Source organism: Pleurodeles waltl, chromosome 5 (genome assembly GCF_031143425.1).
Source record: "Pleurodeles waltl isolate 20211129_DDA chromosome 5, aPleWal1.hap1.20221129, whole genome shotgun sequence".
NCBI lineage: Eukaryota > Metazoa > Chordata > Amphibia > Caudata > Salamandridae > Pleurodeles > Pleurodeles waltl.
Genome location: NC_090444.1, coordinates 1,050,356,369 through 1,050,382,376, shown reverse-complemented (window position 1 = coordinate 1,050,382,376; position 26,008 = coordinate 1,050,356,369). Strand labels below are relative to the sequence as shown.

The 26,008-nt window shown below is 42.4% G+C and overlaps 1 protein-coding gene across 4 annotated transcripts in view; it reads left to right on the top strand.

The window, feature by feature from the left end:
• UTRN (utrophin) overlaps positions 1 to 26,008 on the top strand; it is a 1,374,288-nt gene that overhangs the window by 359,852 nt on the left and 988,428 nt on the right. For all 4 annotated transcript variants that reach the window (XM_069235249.1, XM_069235248.1, XM_069235247.1 and 1 more), the window contains exon 19: positions 15,897 to 15,984. In XM_069235249.1, the coding sequence (XP_069091350.1) occupies positions 15,897 to 15,984 (88 nt within the window). The remainder of the gene's footprint in view (positions 1 to 15,896; positions 15,985 to 26,008) is intronic.

Sequence of the window (26,008 nt, the reverse complement as noted above, 5' to 3'; positions counted from 1 at the left end):
TTGAAACGACACATTTTTCATACACATGTGGCTTAAGGTTATGAGGAGCTTGTGTGCCCATTAATGACTAGAGCACTGGTTGAAACTTTAAAATCTGTTCTAGCCAGCTTCAGAGAAGTATCTACAATTGGTGCTGCAGGTGGAGTGATAGCAGGGCCCATAGAACCCTTTTAAATGTTATATTGTACTACCTCAACAGCAGTCAATGAGGCCATTTTCCTTGCTTGTACCAGGGGCCTTGGCATCTTTGCTACGCTTTACAGCCAGCTTGCAGACAATAGCTTGAACACAAAGCTTCTTTATTAGCAAGTGGGTTGAAGACCATTCATTGAATGAATATGAGTTATTATAGTTGACTAGGACACATTTTGCAAAATGTTATATATCATTATAGTAATATTAGAACAAACCAGAACAAAAGTGGGTTGTATCCATAATGAGAAACAACAAAGCCTTTTCTTTACAACACTAACCCTCCTCCTTAATGCAAGTCTTCATTCCTCTTCAGTAATCTACACACAGTGAATTTCTGTGTTTTTTTTTTTTTTAACGTAAAGAAAATTTCATTGCTATACATTAATCCACTCACTGACGTGCACGGCTGAGGGCCCCAGCTATCGACCGTGGAACAAACTCAATTTTGAATCCATAGAAGCACAGCTAACAGCCAACACAGATCTAGACACAGTAAATTCTGTTCAAAAACGCTGACTGGCTGCAGGAAGCTTTCGATATTTCAATACCACTCAGAACAACACAACAGGACAAAAGGAAATAAGAACCTTGGAGAAACTCAGAACTTAAAAAGACAAAACAACAAATCAGAAGGCTGCAGTGAACCTGGCTGAAAACAAGCAATAATCGAGACAAACTTCACCTACGCAAAATTAACAGAATATACAAATCAACAATCAAAACGTCTAAAAAAAATTTTAAAAAAGGTACTATTCAGACAGAATTTGACATGCTAAATCTGCAAATAAAGATTTTATGAAGTTCTCAATGAATTTCGTAAACCTAAATGCACAGAAAGACTCATCCCATTACTCAGTAATTCAGAAAAACTGGCAAATCATTACACAACTAAAGCAGACACATTGAATTCCTATTTAAAACAAAGGCACTCGAACCAACCCATTTCCAAAACAACACTCCAAGAGGAAGCCAACCCAGCCTCTGTAGTCCTTCAAACAAATATCACAGATTGAATTTATGGATCTGGTCAAAGCAAGCAAACCTTCTAGACTGCCCTTCTGACCTTTGTCCACCACACATTTTCAAGAACATTCTTTTATCTACCTCTGCTGCCACACCAGTAAGAAGAATTATCAATAATTCTTTAACTACGGGAGTCTCTACAGAAGACCTAAAAAAAAGTCATACATATTCCCGTTACTAAAGAAAACAAACCATTAACCCGCATGACCCAAACAACTGCAGATCAATTATATAAATGGGGCTTTCCTTGGCAAACTGATATAAAGAGCAGCTTTCTCCTAGATGTCACAATCCATTGTATAAAACTTCATACTTTCAGGCTACCAAACTGGATTAGGTCCAGGAAGAGTCTTCGAATTTGCCCTCATCACCATTTAGGATGACCTTAAAAACACAGTAGACTGCAATGGAGTTGCTGCACTACTTCTCTTGGACCTATCAGCTGCCTTTGACACAGTTGACTATGACACCATAATACAACCGGAATTCACCCAAAGACACTGAAATCTCACAAATCTTCAGTTGCCTCAGAGCCGTTGGTCAGTGGATGACATGGAGCCATCTCAAACTGTATGCTTCCAAAATAGAAATTCTCACATTTGGCGATTGGGGAAATATTGACCCACTCGTTGCCTGGCCTGACAATCTAGGCCCACCTCCAAAAATATCTAAGGAAGTAAGAAATCTTAGAGTTACCATGGACTCCAAGTTAACAATGAATACCCAAGTGGACAAATTAGCAAAATCAAGCTTCATCATCCTAAAAACTCTGCAACACACTTTCCCCCACTTGGGATTTCCACACAAGGTCCGGGCTACTGTCTAAACTGGATTATGCCAGTAACCTCTAAACCAGATCATCTCTATCCACCACGAAAAGACTACAAAGGATTCAGAACTCTGCTTCCAGACTACTCCCGCAAGTAAAGCCACAGGAAGTTTTTTCATCAGGAATAAAATCACCAAATACATTTAACAAAGGACTCGCCGCTCAAGACTGGCACCTTGCCTCAAAACCCCACCATATAGGAAACAATATGGAATTCATTACCCCCAATAATAAGATCAACAAAAACTATATTATCTTCAAAAGGCTAATGAAGAGTTGGCTCTTTCCTACCACCATACTCAAACAGCAGTGTACTGTATATCCTTGTGAATGTAAACATCTATAATTTGATTGTATGTGTATATATAAATAAGGTTATTTCTTTGTACAAATATACATAACAGTTTTTCCCCTAAATATATACATAGGGGGTCACCACCAGGGCCGGGGACCGCGGGAGCACCGCCAACAGGCTGGCGGTGCTCCCTTGGGCATTCTGACCGCGGCGGTTCAGCCGCGGTCAGAACAGGAAAACCGGCGGTCTCCCGCCGGTTTTCCGCTGCCCTGGGAATCCCCCATGGTGGCGCAGCTTGATGCGCCGCCATGGGGGATTCCGACCCCCTCACCGCCATCCTGTTCCTGGCGGTTCCGCCCGTCAGGAACAGGATGGCGGTGAGGGGTGTCGTGGGGCCCCTGGGGGCCCCTGCAGTGCCCATGCCAATGGCATGGGCACTGCAGGGGCCCCCGTAAGAGGGCTCCACTTTGTATTTCAGTGTCTGCATTGCAGACACTGAAATACGCGACGGGTGCCACTGCACCCGTCGCACATCCTCCACTCCGCCGGCTCCATTCGGAGCCGGAATCCTCATGGAGGTCTGTTTCCCACTGGGCTGGCGGGCGGCCTTTTGGCGGTCGCCCGCCAGCCCAGTGGGAAACCCAGAATGACCGCCGCGGTCTTTTGACCGCGGTACGGTCTTCTGGCGGTTCCCTCCAGGCGGGCGGCTCCCGCCGCCCGGCGGGGTAAGAATGACCCCCATAGTGTTTAGGCATGCCTAATAAATGCACATATTACTTATGGTTATATAAATATATATTCACTGAAAAAAACAAAAGTTACAGGGACGTTGTAGCTAGGTTCTGAATTTACTTGTACAAAACCATAGAAATTCAGCTGTTAGTTATTTCAAGTAACTATAACTCACGCCCTAAGGTAACTATAACTTGCGTCCTCGCCATGCACAGTTTTCTCATCAATAATTTTATTGCAGATGTTGCAGTGATTATATCAAAGATGCCTTAGGTGTCATCAATGATATAAAATGTGGAGTAATTATTAGCTGTGCATGGTGAAGGCACAAGTTATAGTTACCTTAGGGTACAAGTTATAGTTACTTGAAATAACTCTAACTATAACTGCTGAATTTCTATGGGTTTGTATGAGTAAATTCAGATCCTAACTATACCGTTCATGTAACCTTTATTTTTTCAGTGAATTTTTATGGTGCTTTAACACAAAATAATTTTAATTACTGTAGGTTAATCTGTGCATGGCGGAGTTGGCTGCAGTGTCTGGCCTGTCGTCAGGCCCAGCTGCCAAGCCCTTATAATCACCCAACCCTGCGATGTGCACGGCCTTTGGCTTCGCGCAGTGGTGGTTGGCCACAAGGCCTATCTCTGTCAGTGGGGATGCAGGAGTGTCTGAGTGGGTCTGAGAGTGGGTGGGTGTGTGAGTCTATGAGTGGGTCTGAGTGGGAGCATGAGTGTCTACGTGAGCGCATGAGTCTCTGAGTGCATGTATGAGTGAATAAATTAGTGTATGAATGAATGTGAATGTTTTTTTATTTTTTTTTCCTTATTCGAGAATATTCCTGAATATTCACAAATATTCTTGAATATTCGCAAATATCGCACATGGTGGAGAAAAATAATTTTAAACCCATAATTTGACCCTCAAAAGCCCCTATATCACACCCCTGGGGTCATGGTTCCTCCTCCCAGTCATGGTACCTCCACCCTGACCCCTTATGACACTTCATTTCAATTTTCAGCCCCAGAGACCTTGTCCTGTTCCCTAAAATGGGGGTCACAACTTTATAGTCAGGTTGTGGCTAGCCATTCACAGCATTCCTGTTTGCATTCGCAAATACATTGCGATCTCAGATATACACATTTATTTTCCCTTTAATATTTCAAAAACTACTGAACGGATTTACACCAAAAAAAACAAAAGCACAATCAGCATACCGACAGCCAGCTTTTTGCCAAATTTGGTACATTTCCATCCAGTAGTTGGGGCTGCAGTCGTGTTCAAAATGCCTAAGGGAATTAACATGGGATTTGCATGTTTTCTACTCCCCTTTTTCTCAGCCCCTACTTGTCTAATCACCCCAAACCTTTTTTTGTGCTCAACAAGGACAACCAGTATACTTTTTTGGGAAGGTTCACGAAGATTGTCAAACGGTGCCAAAGATATCGGCAAGTCAAAAACGCTTTTTCTATGGAAACATGGTCGTGACTATAACTACCTAATTGCGACCGCCAGTAGGCAATATATATATGTGTATGTATGTATATTATTCTAGGCTCAAAATGCTCACAGGTCATTGCATAGTTTCTATATAAGTTGTTTGATTATATGCTTATGAGTCTCTTTTTTGTTTAACTATCACAATATGTACACCTTAACTGTCTACAAGAATTTCCCTATTGAAATATTGTGGAAAAGATAAAAATAATGTTATAAAAAGTACAAAAATAAATTAACTTCAAATGCTGCAACACTTGAAAGCCTGTGTTTATACGATACAATTTTAAATCTCAATATATTATCTTCTTACACATATATTCCCTTCCTATGTAATCATGTATCCATATATTTATTACTTTGTTCCTAGTGTACAAGAAAACAAAAGGTAAAAAACACTCTCTCCAGTGCACTACTATCTCACCCTATACCTCTATCCCAACTCTCTTACTCATACCCACATCATTCTACTGCTATGATCTCCAAAATAACCATTCTTAGACTCTTCCTTCCTCACCTAACCTTAAAATGCGATGTTTGACTAACCACTTTCATATACTCCTCCTCGAGGATATGACATTTTGCAAGTTAGAGTAGACATGACCTCGTGTTGCTTTACAATTCCTGTGCCACTGGACAGCAATAAAACGATTTTCCTTCAAGAAATCCAGGCCTGCTAGTTTCCTTGAACCATTTGGAATCTCACAATATCCCCAGCAACCAGTGTAATAGGATCCCTTGGGTTTGCCCCCAACTGCTGTAAAAGCCTCCTCCTGAAACACCCTCACCTTGGGCCAGACCCATGCTAAGTGCAGAAAATCAGCCTATTCTGCACCACACCTAACAGTCTTTGCAGCCTCTTTCATGTGTAAGATACTTGGGGTAGGTATTAGAAGTGGAGATGTTTGTGTCTATAGTTGATGGATACTGGTTTCGTGTGTCTACAAATATATAGCCGAAAGTGGTATGGAGGCATCTTCACACCATTTGGCTCTGCTTTTCCTTGCAACATCTCCCTTGTTTTGCAGTACGACACAGTACGCAGTTGTGACCAGACCCCTCTTGCTTTTCATTTTGATGATGGCCTCTAATGCCTAATTAGTGGGTGTCTGACCCATAAAGTCTAGTAGGATTTTTGCGATTGTATATTTAGTTCTCTAGTACAAAAAGACACCCAAATCTGCTAACCTCCTGTGAAAACAGTGATGTATTATATGGTGTGGTGGAGTGATATCACAGTGTAATACACTTACACTACCGTTTTGGGTCCTGACAGGCTAATTTGTAAATCCTTAGCTCAGCCCTGGGTAGCTGTGGCTTTGAGCAGTCAGGCTCAGACAAAGGAATAAGTGCACAGCATTTCGAAGAACCAAACCAACAAAGTATGAAAGTTACACAACACAAAAGACATCCAACACCAATATATATTTAAAAAAAAAAAAATGAAATTTTAGACACCAAAACAGACAAAAACCACTAGAGGGTTCTGAAATTATAGATTTTTCAGTAAAACTTAAATCACTTCTTTTCATTCAAAATGTAAACAAGCATTAGCAACTACCACAGTTAGTGGAAACTTTGTATAACTTTTATAAAGTTAGATATGGATACACCGGCCCACTTTGGGTGACCAACTCCGACAGGGAGCAGGTTGGGGGGGCCAGTGAGTATTTGTTGAACAGTTACATTGTCACCAAAGCTTTCTTCAGTCCAGTTCCAACCTCTATTCGTGAACCGCCATAGACACAATGGAGTGGTCATGATGCAAGGGATACAGGACGCTGAAGATGTTGTGTGGCCAGCGGGGGCTACTCCTTGGTCCACAGTCTTCGTGGGGTGACTTTGGCCATAGAGGTTTATGCCCCTCGAATTGTTTTTGGGCCCAGAAAAAGTTCAGTTGCCTCTGTATTACTGGTCTCTGGTCACAAAACAGTTCTCTTTGGTGGAGGTTAGTGTCATTCTTGGGCAACTAAACTGCACTTGGATGACTCTCCTGGTTACAGAAGACATAGGTGCAGTTTTTGAGCATCTGTACTCAGTCTCCCAGGTTGCGCTTTGGTGTTCAAGTATTTGTGGCTACGGACTAGCTAACGCAAGGTTCTTCAGTATTTGGAACCCTGGGTCTGTAACCAAAAGTCAGTCAGCAAAGCTCACCTCTTCTGTCTGGGGCTCGGGATGATTTTTTCTTGAGGAGGGCACCACAGGCACAGTCCTCTCTTTGCTAGCGAGGAACAGCAGATGCAGTCCAGTCTTTGGTGCAGCCTCCCTTTGTCAGGTCTAGGGAACAACAGGGCAGTCTTTTTTCAGTGCTCTCTCCAGTTGAGATGTGATATGGGATCTGTGTGCCAGGGATGTCACATTTATGCACAGAAAGTGCCCTGAGGGCATTCAGCATTTACTATCAATGGGCTAGTAGGTCCTTTCCCATCTGATGACTTCCTGCAATGTGTAGCATCTAACTATCCCACATTGCTGTATTCTCCCAATCCTAGAATGGCAGACCCCTTTCTCAGTGAGTGTCTACCATTTTCCCTTCAAAGGGGGCTTCCCCCTTGAAGCTTGCTGTTTGGGCTCACAAACCTGTGTGACGACCTGCCAGGGAGAGTGGACACCTCTTCTAACAGCAGGCCTCAATTGTTTCGTTACTTGGGAGTTGTTCGCACTTCTCTCCAGGAGGGCAGGAGGATGTCTTGTGGCCAGCATCTGCAAATGGCCACTGAAAAACCTCCTGGGAAACAGAATGCAACTTTTTAAATATGCCTTTTACTCTAAAGTTACATTAAATTCGACTTGGGAAACAGGTTGGGTTTAATGTTTTTGCCAATGGGACTACTAGTCTTTTCTAACACAACAAAATCAATAATTTGGGTTATTTGCAATAAGGACATATGAAAACATATGTCCTACTTTTTTATATACATCATCCTGCCTTAGGATTCAACAGGCCTGCTGTTGGGGTGATATTTATATATTAAATAAATAGGGAAGTCTGGACTTTGTCATTGGTTTAAACTGTAAAGTTGAGTTATCAGTTTATAACTGCTCTACTTGTCTGCAGTGGCAGGATGGGAGACATGTTTCACATTGTCACACTTGGGTTGGCATAATAAGTGCTACAGCTCCTAAGGGATACTTTTACCTACAGGCCCTGGTTACCCACGGTCCCACATAGAAAGGACTAAAAGTGAGGTAGCTTATGCCAATAGGGTTTTAAGTAAATCAAACATAAACATGTATGGGTCAAAGCACTGGCACGGAGGTCTGGTTAGCAGGCCTCAGTGCACTCTCTGTTGAAAAACCAGCAGCATTAGTCCAAAACTTTGGGAGTGATCATGCAATAGAGGCATTTCCTTACACCGCCTCTAACCTTAAACTTTTCTAGAGTTCGGAAACTGCTTCTGACAAAGGAGTGACGCATGTGTATTTCATTTAATGTGTGCATTAATTTTCGATACCCAGGTTCCAGTGTAATGGGTATCTCAGGTAGCTGATGCATTTCAAAGTGTACCACTTCGATATGTGCTCCAAATATTACATTTCTCTGTGCAACACCGGATTCTTGCCCAGAATACAATCACTGACATTTGCAGGGTTAACCAACCATTACACTTGAGGTTTAATTCCATCCGCACCCTTGGTGAACCAGCGAGAAAGGTATTGAGCCTGGGCAATCGGGTAGTACCGCTGAAAGTCTGGTGCGGCCAGTCCATATTTTTTGTATGGCTCGATGAGGGTTCCAAGGCACCCTATGTTGGCCACCAACCCATATCAACCCAGTGCAGATGGCCCTCAGTCTTGATTGCTGGGATATTTATGAACACATTTAGAAGGCTGAGTACTACCATCTTTCTTAATGAACTTCCCCCAGTAACAGAAAGGGGTAATCTAATCCACAAGTTGACCATGCCTCAAAAATCCCATTGACTTCACCAAAGTTTCTTTGAACAATGAGATCCATATTTTAACTAAAATGTATATCCAAATTACCTTATACTTCTTTCCACATGAAGCATAAGTCACTCCTTAACTTCCTTGTGATGTCACTTATGAGCATCAGTTCAGATTTTACCCAGTTAATTTTTACAAGTGAGGGTTCATCAAAGACAACAGACTGGGCAGTCCCAGGTTAGTGAGTATCCCTAATTGTTTAGGCTGATGTCCTAATTTCAAGTTATCGCGCTGTTTTGCATGTTCAAGAATCTCCAGGAGACGTGCAGAGGTCACAGAGCATTGCGGGATCTTGATCTTTCTGCATATTTGTGCCACAGAGCCCAACTTGGCTTGTGGTACACAAGCAACCCTATTTTCTCCAAATTTGTTATGTGAAAGATAGGATGAGGTTTGAGCCACAACCAATTTGTTGCATATTTTCTTACACAAGTAAGAAAATAATGCAAAATCACTTTTCAGATATTTTAAAGAAAGGCATGGATTATGTCTTGATTGTTCAAATATGTCAAGTTTCTTGTATTAAAAGAACAAAAAATTTAAATATATATTTAGGGAGAATTCGACAATATATGTTCTAATTTTTGTCCTGCATTGAACCCTTCCCCTAACATAAACTAGAGCAAACTTTGTTTGCAAACCTCCAAATCACAAAAATATTAAAATGGTTTTGTGCTGGTATTTGCACCAATGCACCATTTCTGAAATATGGCCCTAGAACTTTCTGCATTAGTATGCTTGGGGTCAACTGTGTCTGAAAAAAACAACACTGTCATTGCTTCCTGTGCTTCTAGTCTCTCTTCACATCTAATTTGCCACAGTTATACAAAGATTGGTTGAAAGGAGATAATCTGCACACATTGTCAGCATTAAAGATGATCTGCAACCTAATAACCATGGTCTGCATGCGAGTCCATAGAAATGAAAAATTACAAAGTCGGAAAAGGAAAGACTTAGAGATGCAGAGTTCAAAGATAAGCCAAGTCAAACAGAAAGAAGTAAAAAAAATGCCATGCCAGGTCCCTGAATGTCAGTGCCACAACTCAAGTCCAAGAAGCTAATAAAGTATTGTTTGTACACCAGATGAGCCATATTTACCTGAGTGAATCATTCTGCCGAAACACGCGCAATTTACCTACAAAGCAATTTCATGTGTGAAACAGACTCCTCGTGGATTTTGCAAACTTTCCACCTTCACACTTGTTTTGTTGTGGCTTAAATTCACAACAAAATGGTGGCAAAATAATGCGTTGCGGGGTTTACTTCTAGTACCTTTTACCCTTTGCTTCACAAAACATGTAAGCAAAATTTCACAAACCATGGCGAGATATGTTCCGCAAAAAATAAAGTTGAAGCCTAGTGAGAGGAGGCTGAATGATGACAGCTGTTAACTGCTTATTATATTGACTCTGCTTTTTGATGCAATAACATGAGAAGGAACTCCTTGCGAAGTCGCTGTATGGTAGTTGTTTAAATGATCCTTAATATTTGAGTTAGTCTGTGTAGGTACTTATGAATACCATCCCATGCATAGCCCCTTTCCCTGCTGCACAGTTCCATCTGCTTGAAGAGGCAGACAGGCAGCTGTGATTCCTATTAAGGACATGTGCAGATGCCATCAGATCATCTCCATAGATTCCCATTAGTGAAGTATATTTTGGTAACCAGTGCGCCGTTTTTAAGTAAAAAGTGCATGAGAAATCAAAACTACTTCCCTCTGTTTTTAAATAATAAGCCTTTAGATTATAAAATGAACAGAACGTCCTCTTACCTCTAATTGCTTCTTATTCTTTATTCCGCCAGAATTCCACATTTGCTCCATTAAAGTCAGCCTGCTTCAGATTTATGATAGTAATGTATCTGCCAACCTGGCAAACATAAACTGAGTGAACCGTCCTCCTGACCTTTTAAGCACAATGTTAGAAAAACAATTGATTCAATATAACATTTCATTTGTGAGATTTAAAGTGAAATGGAATTCTGGTTCAAGAACACCTCACAATACTTCCCAAAATGTGTTATTGCCAGTATATATCCATCCCCTTGGTGCCACAGGCAGTACATAGTTAAAGGACACTGTACGTGTGTCTCTGTCAACAAGATCGGCCTCAGAGATTCATGCAGCATTGGTAAACATCAACAAGAGAAAGAACATTAGCAACGGAGTCTGGAGGGATATAGAAGGTGTGATTCATGGAGCGGATGTAGTGTTGTGGCAGGGAAGTGGAAGCCTGGGCGATGCCCCTAGTGTGTAGTGCTGGCATGAGAACGCTGTTGGTGGCATTCCTCGTGGACAGCCATTCAGTAGGAGCAAGTGTGCCACTTACCGGGAATTACTATGGGGGCCGGTATCTAGGCGTAGCGGAACAAAGTGGATCCAGGCAGTTCTCTATAATTGCCTGGTGGGCAGTCTAAGACGCTCATCCCCCTGGTCTCACGGGGGTGGCCTCATGTTGTGTGGTATCCGACTGGGACTTGGAGCCCAAGGGGAATTCTGTTTTGCATTTCAGGTTTACCGGCCAACTGTGCCTCATTTGGTTAACACTTGGAGGGAAGACTTGCTTTGTTGGTCTCAGCGTTAGCAAATTATCAGGTACCATCGGAAAATGTGGCACTGTGCTCACGCAGCATCAGTAGGGACAGCTTTGTGTAACTAGGAGAGTCTTTTCTGCAAAATTAATGATATTGTTTTGTAGCAATTTTCTACATCTCTTTCCATACCCCTTGTGAGGCCTATTGTGCTCAGGTTTGAATTGGGTTTTTGTACGCACTTTATAGAGTATGGCACAAAGGGTATTTGTTTCAGGGTGAAATGTGTACATTCTGAAAAATGTGCTGAAGGCTCAGTGTGTCTAATGTTGCTTTGCACAAGCAAGCGATGTGGCATAGGGTGTGAGACTAAACACCATTGCATGTACTTGCCAATTCTATACCTGAAAATATCCTTTGTAGAACCTGCTGTTGTTTTGCAGGCATCATTTTAGTCCCCTAAAAACCTAATCACCTGGAGGGCACTGTTAAACCACCAGAAGAGTACAGTATGAAGTCCATGCAGGAGTGGCACTGAGTCCATCCATTTAAGGCACACAAGAGAGAGCAGGATAAGAACAGGGTCTCCAAAACTAGGCACTTTTAGGTTCTAAAAGGACCAAACAAGCAGACACTATAATACACCCTTAACTTTCTGCCCTTTACCTGAATGCCTGGGCTGTGTGCCATTGGAAGAGGCCATTTGGTGAAAAAATAGCATTGACAAAGCCAGTAGGTGTCCTGGGCAAGACATGTTGTCTTTGCCAGTGTTTGTTTAAGTTTGAACCAATGTTATGTTTCATTCATGCTGGGTTTCTTTTATATGGTTGGTTCTTATAATTGTTAATGCAAGGAGTGCCAGTGTGTTGTGAGCCAAGTTGGCTGCTCTGTAGAGAGCTGCTTGCCACAACCATGCTTACTGGACAGAATCCTCTGAAATCCTTTGTTTGTGCCCCTTCCAGAGTTACCTGCTGGGAGTTATTTGGAAGGATTTACTGGTGTCTTGGCAGCTGCTATAAGGGGTGCTGGAGTGCCCTATATGACATGGGCTCCTGTTTTTGCACTATGTGGTAAAGGTGGCTGGAGCTGCTGCCCCCTGTGCGCTGTTGATTTCCACAGCGGGCGGAGAAGCATTGGCAATGGCCTGGTTGGAAGTTAGCTTATCCCAAGCATGATTGTAGAGAGTGTGAAGTCTTCTGGATTGATGTGACTGAACTGGGTCTGGTCTGTGGAAGGGCCTGGCCTTGAGCTATATGTGATGACTGGACTTAGCACTCCCTAGTTGGACTCCTCATGGTTGCTTCAAGGGCAAAGAGTGCTGAAGGATCCTCTTGGTGGAGACTGGCTGACAGCATGTCTGTGCAGTCTGAATAAATAGAGGGTTGCAGCCAACACTACATTAGTGTCTTAAAAGGTACAGGATGGAGAAAACAGGACCTGCCACACATCAACTTTTTACCTGCTGTGAGATACTTGTGCATGTAGAGCTAACTATTGCAGGGCTGGCATGCAATCTCCACCTAAGAAGAGCTAGTGTACTAGGAGTCAGGAGGTGCCCACCATCAAAACCAAACCCAGGCTTTCTTTAGCATTACAGTTCTATTCGCTGATTTAAAATCTAGCACTGAAGGTATTTACACTAAATTATACACTTTCACATTAAAATTTAACATACCCAGGCCTGATTGGATATACAAGGTGACAGGCTAGAGTAGGAAACACTTCATTTCTGAGATTGAGGATGATGGTGCTGGTACCACATGTGCTTCCCATTGGTTGGAATCCAAATGTTGCTGATCCAGGCAAAGGTTAAACATTTAGAGGGAAACACTCAAAAGTAAGAGCCATAAGCTGTGATTCAAAGAAACAACTGTTAATGCAGGTGTGCAGTCCTATCTAGGGCTCCCGAAATGGAACTTGTGCACAAACAAGACTAAAGTATGTAACTAGAATACACTTTTAGAAAACAGTTGTGTCAGGGCAAATTTAGGAGATTTAGACCATAACCTAAATGTCCTAAATGTTTTATTTTCAGTGATAAATTCTTTGAGTTTGTCTGCAAGATTTCAGGATGGAGATGTACCCTTGATATAGATTTTGAGAAGGTCTGGTTTGTGTAAAAACTTGAACAAATCATCATTGTCCAGCTTGATGCTCTATGAAATGGAAAAATTTATATTTGTTGGTAACTTTTATATATTCCCCATCAACTAATATAGTAATGATCTTCGTTCTAGGAGCTGAACGAGAAGCAAAAACTGTTTGGTGGAAGGGTTGTTGAAAAAACGTGTTGACCATGTACATTAATGTAATTGCACATACAGCTTCAGGGATGTGGAATTCCTATAGCCCGACGCCCGGGACATCTTGTTTGGGGTCAAGGGCAACAAGTTTTTATGTTTACTTTGTCCTTGAGACAAGTAGGCCCAACCCTCTGCAGCACAAACCCTTTAGCTGCCTGTTTACAGAGAGTGGAGCTCTCTGCAGTTGAGGTAATGTGTTTCCAAAAGATAATGCTGTTCGAACTTGTATTTATGGTTCATTATTTGAAAGCCTTCATTATTAGGGTGAGTGCTGTAAATAAATGTTTTAAGGTCACACTTCATTACTGACGTTGGTTCCAGTACAAAAAAAATAAAAAACGTGTATACACATGTTTGAAAAGTTCAGGCTATGAGGCTAAGTATAATGCTCCCAGAATGCTCTCTGATTAGATGCAAATGAAGTGTCATTTAGTAAAATGTGTTGATGCATGCTAGTATTTCCCAAAAATATTTCTAATGGAAAATCAGTGTAACCATTTTCAACACGATTATGGGAAGCATGAAAATAAACAAACCCTGACAAAGCCAACTGATCTTACATATTTTTATAAGTCTTTTAGTTTCATCAATGCGTGTCTTGTTTTGACATGGCCCTCAACATTGTAACAAACACTGGCAAAAAAAAAAAAAAGTTTTTGAACTCTAAAAGCACATGTTGCCACCAGTGGCATAACAAAGGCCCCACAGCTGCCCTCCAGGGGGCCCCTTCAGCACAGCACCTTCCCTGAGTGAGTCTGGAGAGGGGGCTCCTCCATGTTCTTGGCAAAGGGGCACCCTCCAGTTTCGTTACATCACTGATTGCCACTGTAGTTCCTGACACTGAACAAAACTACTTTGTGTGCCAATATGCTCCTTGTGGAAGAGCAGAATGCGATCACTCACAGTAAAGCCAGCCGAAAGAGAGAGAAATAGAAGTTTAATAAAAACTAAATGTCTTTGTTAACACCAGACCTAATTAGGGACCAAGACCCACATGTAGGTAGCTTTTTGCATGTCGCAAACAGCGACTTTCGCTGTTTGCGACGTGCAAAAAGCACATTGCGATGCACAAACCCAGTTTTGCAATTCGGTAACCTGGTTACCGAATCGCAAAACGAGTTTGCGACTCGCAATTAGGAAGGGGTGTTCCCTTCCTAATTGCGACTCGCAGTGCAATGTAGGATTGTTTTGTGACCGCGGGCGCAAACCAATCGCAGTTTGCACCCATTTCAAATGGGTGCTAACACTTTAGCAAAAGGGAAGGGGTCCCCACGGGACCCCTTCCCCATTGTGAATGTCGCTGTAAACATTTTTTCAGAGCAGGCAGTGGTCCTGCGGACCACTGCCTGCTCTGAATAAATGAAACAATAACGTTTCATTTTTCGTTTTTGTAATGCAGCTCATTTTCCTTTAAGGAAAACGGGCTGCATTACAAAAAAAAAAAAAATGCTTTATTGAAAAGCAGTCACAGACATGGTGGTCTGCTGTCTCCAGCAGGCCACCATCCCTTTGAGGGCCACCATCCCTGTGAGGGCTGCCATTCGCAAGGGGGTCACAAATTGCGACCCACCTCATGATTATTCATGAGGTGGGCATTTGCGAAGCCCTTGCGAATCACAGATGGTGTCAGGGACACCATCCTACATTCGGATTTGCGACTCGCAAATTGCGAGTCGCTCTGACTCGCAATTTGCGGGTCGCAAATCTGAACCTACCTACATGTGTCCCCAAATTCTTAAAGAAAGTCACAAAAGTGCACCCATGGTATATGTTGTACCCCTATAAAATATTTGTGAACTGTATTTTAGCATGGGTAAATACGATGTGTAGATTTGCTCATGTGAAAATCTATTGAGCATTTGCAAGTTCATTTTCCCTCCAGCCACTTTCTTCCCAACCCTGGAAGAAGTTCTAATTCTGCCATTGTCAGGAGTAAATGTCCAACCTTTCTTATTATGGGAAAATATTAGAGAGAAGCTGGTGAAAATCTTTAAAACATGCAGGTTAGTAGGTTTGCAGACTCAAAGGCATTCAAGCCCTGGAACTATTGCTTACTGCTTCCTCCAGCCCCAGTATGCAGATCTGCAGAAAGGTGGCAAAATAAGGAAATTGCTACAGTAGGGATTGAAACTGCAAGTATTTAAGCCCTACTATGGTAGTAGCCCTGGCATAATCAGAGAGGCTATTATCAGAGCTCTTACATAATGAGATTGCTGCCATAATTTGTCGCCACACTACATGGCACCAAAGGGACAAGTAGATCTTTTTACAGGACAAGTAGATTTGAGAAGCAACCAGTCCCCTGGACAAGTAGATATTTTAATAAATTCCACACCCCTGAGCTTGTGCCCTGAAGTGCTTTTGATTATAACACTGTCATGAAGAGAAATGAGCATGTGTGACTGTATGCTTGTGAAATTAAATTGGTTGAAAATATTTTACTCTGACCATAATCGGGGGGAGGGGTAATAGAATTGAAGTGGACAAGTTGATTATGTTGCTTTTTCTATTATGTAAGCAGGGTATTATTTGTTCACTTTTTTAGGATATTAAGAAAGAACAGAGTGAGAAAAATAAAACTTTGGATCAAGTAAAGCAAAATGGGCAATTGATGCTGGAGCAAATTAGAAAAGGTGAGGTCCAATTTCCTACTAATTTGTGCTTTTGTTTTGGATGCATTGTATGACACAGTTGATTGAGTCAGTATCCATGTGGATGGTGGTACCTATTTTACTTGTTGTCTTACAAATAATAAATATCAGTTAAATGCTCTTTTGAGATCTTTGTTTCTGCATATGTATTTATGTTGTTGCAGTGGTGAACTACATTGGGAAATTGCATAGCATATATATTGTAGAAATACTGAAAAGTTGTATTTTCGTATTATTTATCCATTGTTGCACAATAACTACATGGCATCAAAAAAAAAAAAGGGATGGACGTAATTCTAGAATTAATCTCAGCCTCTGGTGAATGCCCAGACAACATCCCAACTCATTGTTTTTCACCTATCATGCCACCTCAGTTTGGACCAGCCATATTCAAATCAGTCTTGAATCTGCCCTGATAGCAACAGTTCTGCCCAAACAGCCAGGCCTGACCTTGGACACAAGCAACCAGGACGGGTTTCGCCCTTATTGTACGCTCTTCAGCCAGGAATAGCTTGATTCCAGTGGCTCAGTAAGTACAGGACCCATGTTTGGGTATACCTGTCACACTTGGTGCATCAAAAAACAAACTGAAGGATGGAATACTTGAATTAATCCAAGCCACTGGCGATTGCTCTGGCCACATTCCAATCCGTTGTTTTTTTCGCCCACCATGCTCCTCAGTTTGGACCCAGTCATATGCAAATCAGTCTTTACCCTACTCCAATTATAACATTCTAGTCCAAACTACCAGGCCAGATCCTCTCTGAACCAGAACACAAGCAACCCAGAACCAGTTTCACCCTTTGTAAAGACTCATCAGCTAGGCACAGCTTGAATCCAGTGGCAAAGTGGATTCCATGGATACTGTGTCACTCGAACATGCTATACCTGGCTGATGAGCATAACAAAGGCAAAACCAAACCAAGATATACCCAGCTGATGAGCCCATAACACGGGTGAAACTTGTCCTGCGTTGCTCGTGTTCCATTTCAGGGAGGACTTGGGCTGGACTGTTCATATTGGAGCAGGGCCTAGAGTGATTTGCATATAGCTGGGTCTAAACTGAGGTGCTTGGTATACAAAATAAAAATCCATTGTCATGCGGTAATTGCCAGTGGCTGAGATTAATTCACTCATTCCATACATTGCGTTTTTTTATACTTTATGATGTTGCCATAAGTGGTATGAGTATGCCCAAACCTGTGTCCCCTGCACACAGTGTCATTGGAACCAAGCTATACTCTGCTGCTGAGCTCATAAAAAGGGCAAAAAACAGTCCTGGGTTGCTTGTGTTCTGGTTCAAGGAGAACCTGACTTGGCAGTTCAGGATGTGCTGTTCCAACTGGAGCAGGTTCAAAACTGATTTGTATATAGCTTGATCCAAACTGGGGAGGCATGGTGTGCAAATTAACTTTGGATTGGGAGGCGGTCTGAGAAATTACTAGTGGCTGAGATTAATTCAGACTTGTAAATTGGCATGTCTTGAACATTGGCATGAAGTGTTTGAAATTGGCAAATTTGAAGCCCTGACCAGGATTGGCTACCATCAGGCCTGTAACACGAGAATTTGAATCAGAAAATTATAACCTAGAATTGGCTGTTATGTTGAATTTTATACAATCCAAACTACAACGCATAATTGTAGCATCAAAGCAGTAACTTTATTGTGCTGTTTAAATATCCTCTCATGTATGAGGCGGTTGTAATTTTGTATGTATACTATTTTGTGATTTTGTTGGTTCTGTGTTATTTGTTTATTTTTGAGTATTTACTGTTATGTTATTTATGTTTTCATATATGTATGTTTCATTTAGGGTAGGGGGGTTGTATTATATATTTTTTTGGTTGATTCTATGTTGATTATATTATGTGCGAACTGAATGTTTAATTAGCTATAATAAATATCTAAATTGAAATATATTGTATGTTGTATATTTGAATTTAAGATTTCCATTCCTATGTTTGCTATGTTAATGGAGAGTAAACTACGTTATACTCATACTTATGACATCAGCACCTGCCTCTTCTAATCCAAAATTTGGACCATCCAGTTATGGCCACATATGAAAAGGGTCCAGTACACGTAACAAAAAGTATAGGAATATATACCTTTCTGAACCTTTAGATCTGAAAACTTCTACCATGGACAGGAAGCTTATTATTATTGCCTTTACTCAGCTGATCAAATAAATGAATCTATGGAGATTAGTTTTGGAAGACTCAGTCATGAATATGTTCTTCATCACATAATTTAGTGAAGGGAGTCCCTGTTTACCATGGCATGCCTCACTGCCTGTTTCTATAGCAATTCAGTTTCCTCCTTTTCATAGATCTGCTGCATTTTAAGCCAGGTTCTTTGCTTACTCCACTAATCGTTTTGTTTAAAAAACAAAATGGTTTATATATGTTTCTTCTGAAAGAAATGTGTACCTGATGTTCCAGTTTATGCAGGATATTTGTGTTCCTCCCGTTTTTGACTTGCATTTGCAAAGTTACCCAAGTCTCTATTTTTACAAACCAAACTGATTGATGAATTGTGGGTTTGAAGCACCCATTACCAAGGCCTATGTGGAGGTTAGCACTGGCATGAGCAGCATGTTTTTCAACTTAGGTACTCTGTGCACAACAAAAGGGAGAACTTACTTTGCTCTTACAAGGCATCATCTATATTAATATTAATAACACCATACTTCTATATGGCTCTTCGTACCGCACTTCTGCTGTTTCTAAGCGTTGCAAATATCAGGTGTCACTTTAACTCATTTAAATTGGACTCAGTTTGCAAACCTCAGAAGGAAGAACGTCTGAGCAGGTGCTGCTGGGATTTGAACACATGACCTGTTCACCATGTGTTCAGTCGTACAACTGCCTGATCCATTCTGGGGTCTCTGGCAACAAGGACTCTTTGTGCTGAACGTGCAGCATAATACTTTCCTCTGATTAAGCAGGTTCTTCAAAAAGTGATGTTTGTTTTCTTGCTGCACCTATAAGTTAATCAAGCATTTGCAATGCAATAGGTCTCACATTTGTGAGGATTAGAGCTATTGGTGTTGTAAAAGACAATGTGTTTTACCTATGTGTTTTGGTTTGAAGTGTAGTGGGTGTATGCCTGGTGCCACAACAACCCTCCCAGGCCTGTCCCTGCAGAAGAGAGGACACAACAAGGCCACCATCTTGAGTGTTTTTGCCTCATTCCTACATACTGACTGCCATACCCTAGAGATGCAACACTTTTATAGCACCAAGCAAGCCACAAAGAGGCACCTTTGTGGCATTTACCCGGAGAATGAGGGGGGCAAAAGAATTAGGAGCAAAGAAAAGAGGGCAGTCCTATATTTCTGAGTGTTAGAATTTTAAAATAAGTATTCCTCTACATTGGCAATACCAGCCTAACTTTTAAAAACATTGACTGGATACATAGAGAATAACAGAAGAGGTAGCTTAACTGCAGATGAATTATAGCGATTTAGTTTAGAATGGCACCTGGTTTGCAGTGCTATGAAATGGCAGATCCTGTATCACCAAGAGCTATACCAGAAAAAGTGAGTTATTCCCAGACTGCCCCATCACACACCAAAGAACCCTAGGGGAGAGGATGTGGTGTAAGGGCCAGAGCTGCCGACGTTGGAGCTGGGGAACACGGTTCAAGTCTTGGTGCTGGCTCAACATCCTGTGATTCTGGGCAATTTGCTTAATCTTCCCTTACTACCAAAAATGAATGTGTTCTTGTGTAATGTAACTGGTGCTCATGTAAAGCGCTGTAATACCGGGTTAGCGCTAACTGCACTCTATTTGAAGAGGCCCAGTTTACATCCAAAGGCTAGATGTTTTTTTGCTATCAAGATTGAGGCTGTGAAGTGCTTGGGTCTGGAGTCACGACTCCTTTAACTAAACTATGTGCTTGGTTGGTGACCCTCTGGAAGGTATTAAGAGGACGTGTTATCGCCTAGTATTAAGCTCTAATCAAGTCAGTTGGTTAATGCACCCACTGCAGAGGTCTTGACAGAACGAGAATGTCACAGTTTACAATCTTGACATATCTTTTTAACCTTTTCATCAAGGTTGATGCAAATAATTTATAGTGATTTTGTTGCAGCGCTATGAAATGGCAGATCCTTTATTATCAAGCGCTATATAAAAACAAGTTATTGCCAGACTGCCCCAACACGCACTAGACAAAGAACCCCAGGGGAGAGGATGTGTTCTTGTATAATAAAACCAGTGCTCATGTAAAGTGCTGCAATACCTTTGCATCGAGTTTGGGCTATATAAAACTGCAAAAATATAAATAAAGTTCTCCAATACCTTTGTGTTGAGTTTGTACTACATAAAACTACAAAAAAATAAAATAATAATCCTGACATAATCTTTTCATCTCTTCATCGCTGCAAGGTCGATGCAAATGAATTATAGCGATATTGTTAAGAATGGAACCTGTATTACCAAGTGCTACATAAAAAAAAAGTTATTCCCAGGCTGCCTCAACATATACTAGACAAAATACCCTTGGGGAGAGGATATGTGGCGTAAGGGCCAGAGCTGCCGACTTTGGAGCTCAACAGCCTGTGATTCTGGACAAATCCCTTAATCTTCCCGTGCTACCAAAGATGAATGTGTTCTTGTGTAATGTAACCAGTGCTCATGTAAAGCGCTGTAATACCTTTCTATTGGGACTGCGCTATATATAACTGCAAAAAAATATATAAGTAAAGCACTCCATTACCATTGTGTCGAGTTTGCGCTACATAACAAAATAAAATAAAGAAGCCCCTGTAGACATCACAAATAAACAGCAAGATGCCCAAAACCAAGGAAGACAAAGAAAGAACATACAGATATGCGCGGCAAAAGAGAAATGAGTACGCCACCCTAAGGTACCTTCCCGATCATGCAATAGTCCATGTAACAGGGTCAGTCTCCAAGGCGGTAACCAAACAGCCACAAAGCGGGACAAACGTAAAGCATTTAACAATGACATTAAGAGATTTTTGAAAGGCAGGCCAAGGAATGAATGAAAGTGATGGCCATGATATGGGCGTGGTTAAAGCCCACAGAATAGATTACATGTTGAGAAGAGCAGCGCTTGCGTGCTGCTATGCTCGACCTAAAAAGAAGGCAACAGGACTTAAATTACAGCAAAAAGGAAATACAGTAATTAAAAAGTACTCTACGGCACCATCCTATTTTTCATCATTGATGTTTCTTCCTATTTACATTCCAAGACTTTTCATACCTCTGAAGCAGTCACCGTCAGCACAGCACTACCAGAGTAGATTACTGTCCCCACTTTTCCTTACCTGTCTGTTTCAAGCTTTAGAGGATCTCTCAGAAAACCCATGCTCATAAATTGAGAATCTCTAAACTATGTGGCAACAACCTCTAAATACATTTCTTGTATATCAATAATCTAGTTTCCTCTCACTAGAGGAAGTTTTATAATCACAAGAGGTCTTACTCCTGAAGTAAGCACACATCTAACCTTGTTTAGTAGAGCGTGTAACATTTATCTTGACTTCTGGTGAGGATTTTAACTTCTCTTCCTCATTCTACACTCTTAAAGCGAGTGAACTAGTAAACGTTTGCGGTACATTTTCAGATATTCATATGGACAAGACAACTTTGCCTATCTATCTGACCAGGTGGACTCATTGGATGAAACAGAGGACCATATGGCTTTCTGTTGATAACATCTGAGTGCCTGACAGTGATACCAGGACACCTGTTTGTGATACTTTGTGAAAATTCCAGATTTTATGGTGTAGGTGTAGTTGGTGTGTACTGGGAACATCGTAAGGGAAAGTACATGTATTTCATGCCACAAGTCAGTCTGTTAGACTCAAATCATGACATTATGTGGGGCTTTTTCCTGGCATTGGTCTGTCTCTGCAGCATTTGTCCAAAGACTGGTACAAAGGAGGCCATCATTTGGCAAATGTTTGTGTTTGTGTTTCTGTGCCTTTTATTGAGAAGATGGTTTGTCTGTAGTCTCAAGAACAAGTTGAGGATGTCCATGACTCTGTAGACTTGTATCTCTATGGGGTCTGGCCCTGTGATTTTGTCACCTCAATTTCTGTTAGTGGATTGTCGGAATGCTCACCAATGCTGGTGTCCTTGATAACTGCTTTTAAAGAAGGAAGCATAGAGGAAGACAGTTTGCTTTTAACCAAAGACCCTGCAATGGTTCTTTTTTTTGTTTGTGTCAAAGCTGAGGTTGGCTATGGGGTTGTACCGATATGCAATTGTGTCTTGCCTTCAGTGTCATACAATACCAGCAACTAAAATGTAATGGTGTTAAGGCAGATCCAATTTTATTGTATTCAATAGTATCCTGGATTGAAGAATTCTGTTATTTTTGTCATGTTACATGTTTCCATTTTCTAGAAGGTGATGGGCCTCATCATTGCAGTACACATCACATTATATGTGTTGATGTTTTGTGAGTTGTGCCAGTGGGCACAAATTTAAAAGTGGAATTGTAAGGCGAAATTAATTGAACCCAAGACGCATTAAACCTCAGATCCAATTAAGGCAATTGGCACAGTTCTTCTGTGGAAGTCAATTGTTACTTTCTTGGTTAACCCAGTTAGTATCTGTCTCTCTCTCACTTGGGCAAAAGACAAATTATCTCACCTTCTGAGGAGCAAAGAGACAATCAACTTTATACCTTGAATATTGCTGGTAAACTGGGATTGTAGTAGTCCTACCATTTTTGTTTTTCAGGCAAATAAAGGAACAGAGTACACATAGATTTGAAACATACTGAAATTCCTACTTAGGTTTCATGCTTAAAATTAAAATTGAGAAGGGGGAGATGGCTTTGTTATACACAGACATTTCCAAGAATGTGTCACAGAATAAAATTTTGCTTCAGGTTTTTCTGGCGACAGATAACTTTAAGAAATGAAAAAATCGAACGTGATCTAGGAACATTTCACAATCAGAACTGTTTTTGTCAGAGACTGTAGGAGGCTGGCCTGGCATGTAGTGGGTACCAGAGGTACTTACACCTTGTGCCAGGTCGAGTTATCCCTTATTAGTGTAGAAGAGGTGTTTCTAGCAGCTTAGACTGATAGAAGGTAGCTATGGCAAAGCAGCTTAGGCTGAACTAGGAGACATGTAAAGCTCCTACTATACCACTGATGTCATATGCACAATATCATAAGAAAACACCATACACAGAGTTACTAAAAATAAAGGTACTTTATTTTTAAGACAATATGCCAAAAGTATCTCAGTGAGTACCCTCAGTATGAGGATAAGTTATATACACAAGATATATGTACACAAACCAAAATTAGGTAAGTAATAGCAAGAAAAGTAATGCAAGCAGTGTAGAATTACAGTAGATTGCAATAGGAGCATATAGGTATAGGGGCAACACAAACCATATACTCCAAAAGTGGAATGCGAACTATGAATGGACCCCAGACCTATGTGAGCTTGTAGAGGGTCGCTGGGACTGTAAGAAAACAGTGAGGGTTAGAAAAATAGCCCACCCCAAGACCCTGAAAGGTTGGTGTAAAGTTCACCTACTACCCCCAGAGATCACAGAAGTCGTGATAGGGGGTTTCTGCAGGAAGAACAAACACCAGCAATGCAACAACAGTGGATTTCCGGACCTGAGTACCTGTAAGACAAGGGGACCAAGTCCAATAGTCGCGACAGTGTTGAGAGTGGGCAGGAGCCCAGGAAATGCCATCTGAGGGTGCAAGGAAGCTGCCACCGGATGGAAGAAGCTTGGAGTTCTGCTAGAAAGAAGAGAGCTAGGGACTTCTCCTTTGGAAGACAGATGTCCCACGTCGCGATGAAGCTTGCACAGGTGTTCCCATGCAGAAAGACCGCAAACAAGCCTTGCTAGCTGCAAGGGTTGCGGTAGAGGTTTTTGGGTGCTGCTGTGGCCCAGGAGGGACCAGGATGTCGCCACTTGGAGGAGGAGACAGAGGGGGCGCCCAGCAACTCAGGGAGCTCTCACAGAAGCAGGCAGCACCCGCAGAAGTACCTGAACAGGCACTTGGAAGAAGAGTGAACCGGAGTCCACATGAAGTCACAAAAGGGAGTCCCACGACGCCAGAGGACAACTCAGAAGGTTGTGCACTGCAGGAAGGAGTGTCGGGGACCCAGGCTTGGCTGTGCACAAAGGAAATCCTGGAAGAGTGCACAGGAGGGGGAGCAGCTGCAAATCACGAGGTACCCAGCAATGCAGTCTAGCGTGGGGAGGCAAGGACCTACCTCCACCAAACTTGGACTGAAGAGTCCCTGGACTGTGGGAGTCACTTGGACAGAGTTGCTGAGTTCCAGGGACCACGCTCGTCAGAATGAGAGGGGACCCAGAGGACCAGTGTTGCAGTCTTTTGGTGCCTGCGTTAGCAGGGGGAAGACTCCGTCAACCCACGGGAGATTTCTTCGGAGCTTCTGGTGCAGGGTGAAGGCAGGCTACCCCCAGAGCATGCACCACCTGGAAGCAGTTGAGAAAGCCAGCAGGATGAGGCGCTACAATGTTGCTAGCAGTCGTCTTGCTACTTTGTTGCGGTTTTGCAGGCGTCCTGAGCAGTCAGCGGTCAATCCTTTGGTAGAAGGTGAAGAGGGAGATGCAGAGGAACTCTTGCATTCGTTATCTGAAGAATTCCCCAAAGCAGAGAACCTAAATAGCCAGAAAAGGAGGTTTGGCTACCAAGAGAGGTAAGAGCCTATCAGAAGGAGCCTCTGATGTCACCTGCTGGCACTGGCCACTCAGAGCAGTCCAGTGTGCCCCCAACACCTCTGTTTCCAAGATGGCAGAGGTCTGGGACACACTGGAGGAGCTCTGGGCACCTCCTCTGGGAGGTGCAGGTCAGGGGAGTGGTCACTCCCCTTTCCTTTGTCCAGTTTCGCACCAGAGCAGGGCTGGGTGATCCCTGAACCGGTGTAGACTGGCTTATGCAGAGATGGGCACCATCTGTGCCCATCAAAGCATTTCCAGAGGCTGGGGGAGCCTACTCCTCCCCAGCCCTCACACCTATTTCCAAACGGAGAGGGTGTTACACGCTTCTCAGAGGAAGTCCTTTGTTCTGCCTTCCTGGGCAAAGGCTGCCTTGACCCCAGGAGGCCAGAAACCTGGCTGAGGGGTTGGCAGCAGCAGCAGCTGCAGTGGAGACCCCGGAAAGGCAGTTTGGCAGTACCCGGGTACTGTGCTAGAGACCCGGGGGATCCTGGAATTGTCCCCCCAATACCAGAATGGTATTGGGGTGACAATTCCATGATCTTAGACATGTTACATGGCCATGTTCGGAGTTACCATTGTGACGCTATACATAGGTAGTGACCTATGTATAGTGAAAGCGTGTAATGGTGTCCCCGCACTCACAAAGTCCGGGGAATTTGCCTTGAACGATGTGGGGGCACCTTGGCTAGTGCCAGGGTGCCCACACACTACGTAACTTTGCACCCAACCTTCACCAGGTGAAGGTTAGACATATAGGTGACTTATAAGTTACTTAAGTGCAGTGGTAAATGGCTGTGAAATAACGTGGATGTTATTTCACGCAGGCTGCACTGGCAGGCCTGTGTAAGAATTGTCGGAGCTCCCTATGGGTGGCAAAAGAAATGCTGCAGCCCATAGGGATCTCCTGGAACCCCAATACCCTGGGTACCTCAGTACCATATACTAGGGAATTATATGGGTGTACCAGTATGCCAATGTGAATTGGTAAATTTAGTCACTAGCCTGTTAGTGACAAATTTTAAAGTAAAGAGAGAGCATAACCACTGAGGTTCTGGTTAGCAGAGCCTCCGTGAGACAGTTAGGCATCACACAGGGAACACATATAGGCCACAAACTTATGAGCACTGGGGTCCTGGCTAGCAGGGTCCCAGTGACACATAACAAACATACTGACAACATAGGGTCCTCACTATGAGCACTGGGCCCTGGCTAGCAGGATCCCAGTGATACAGTGAAAACACCCTGACATATATTGACAAACAGGCCAAAAGTAGGGGTAGCAAGGCTTAGAAAAAGGCTACTTTC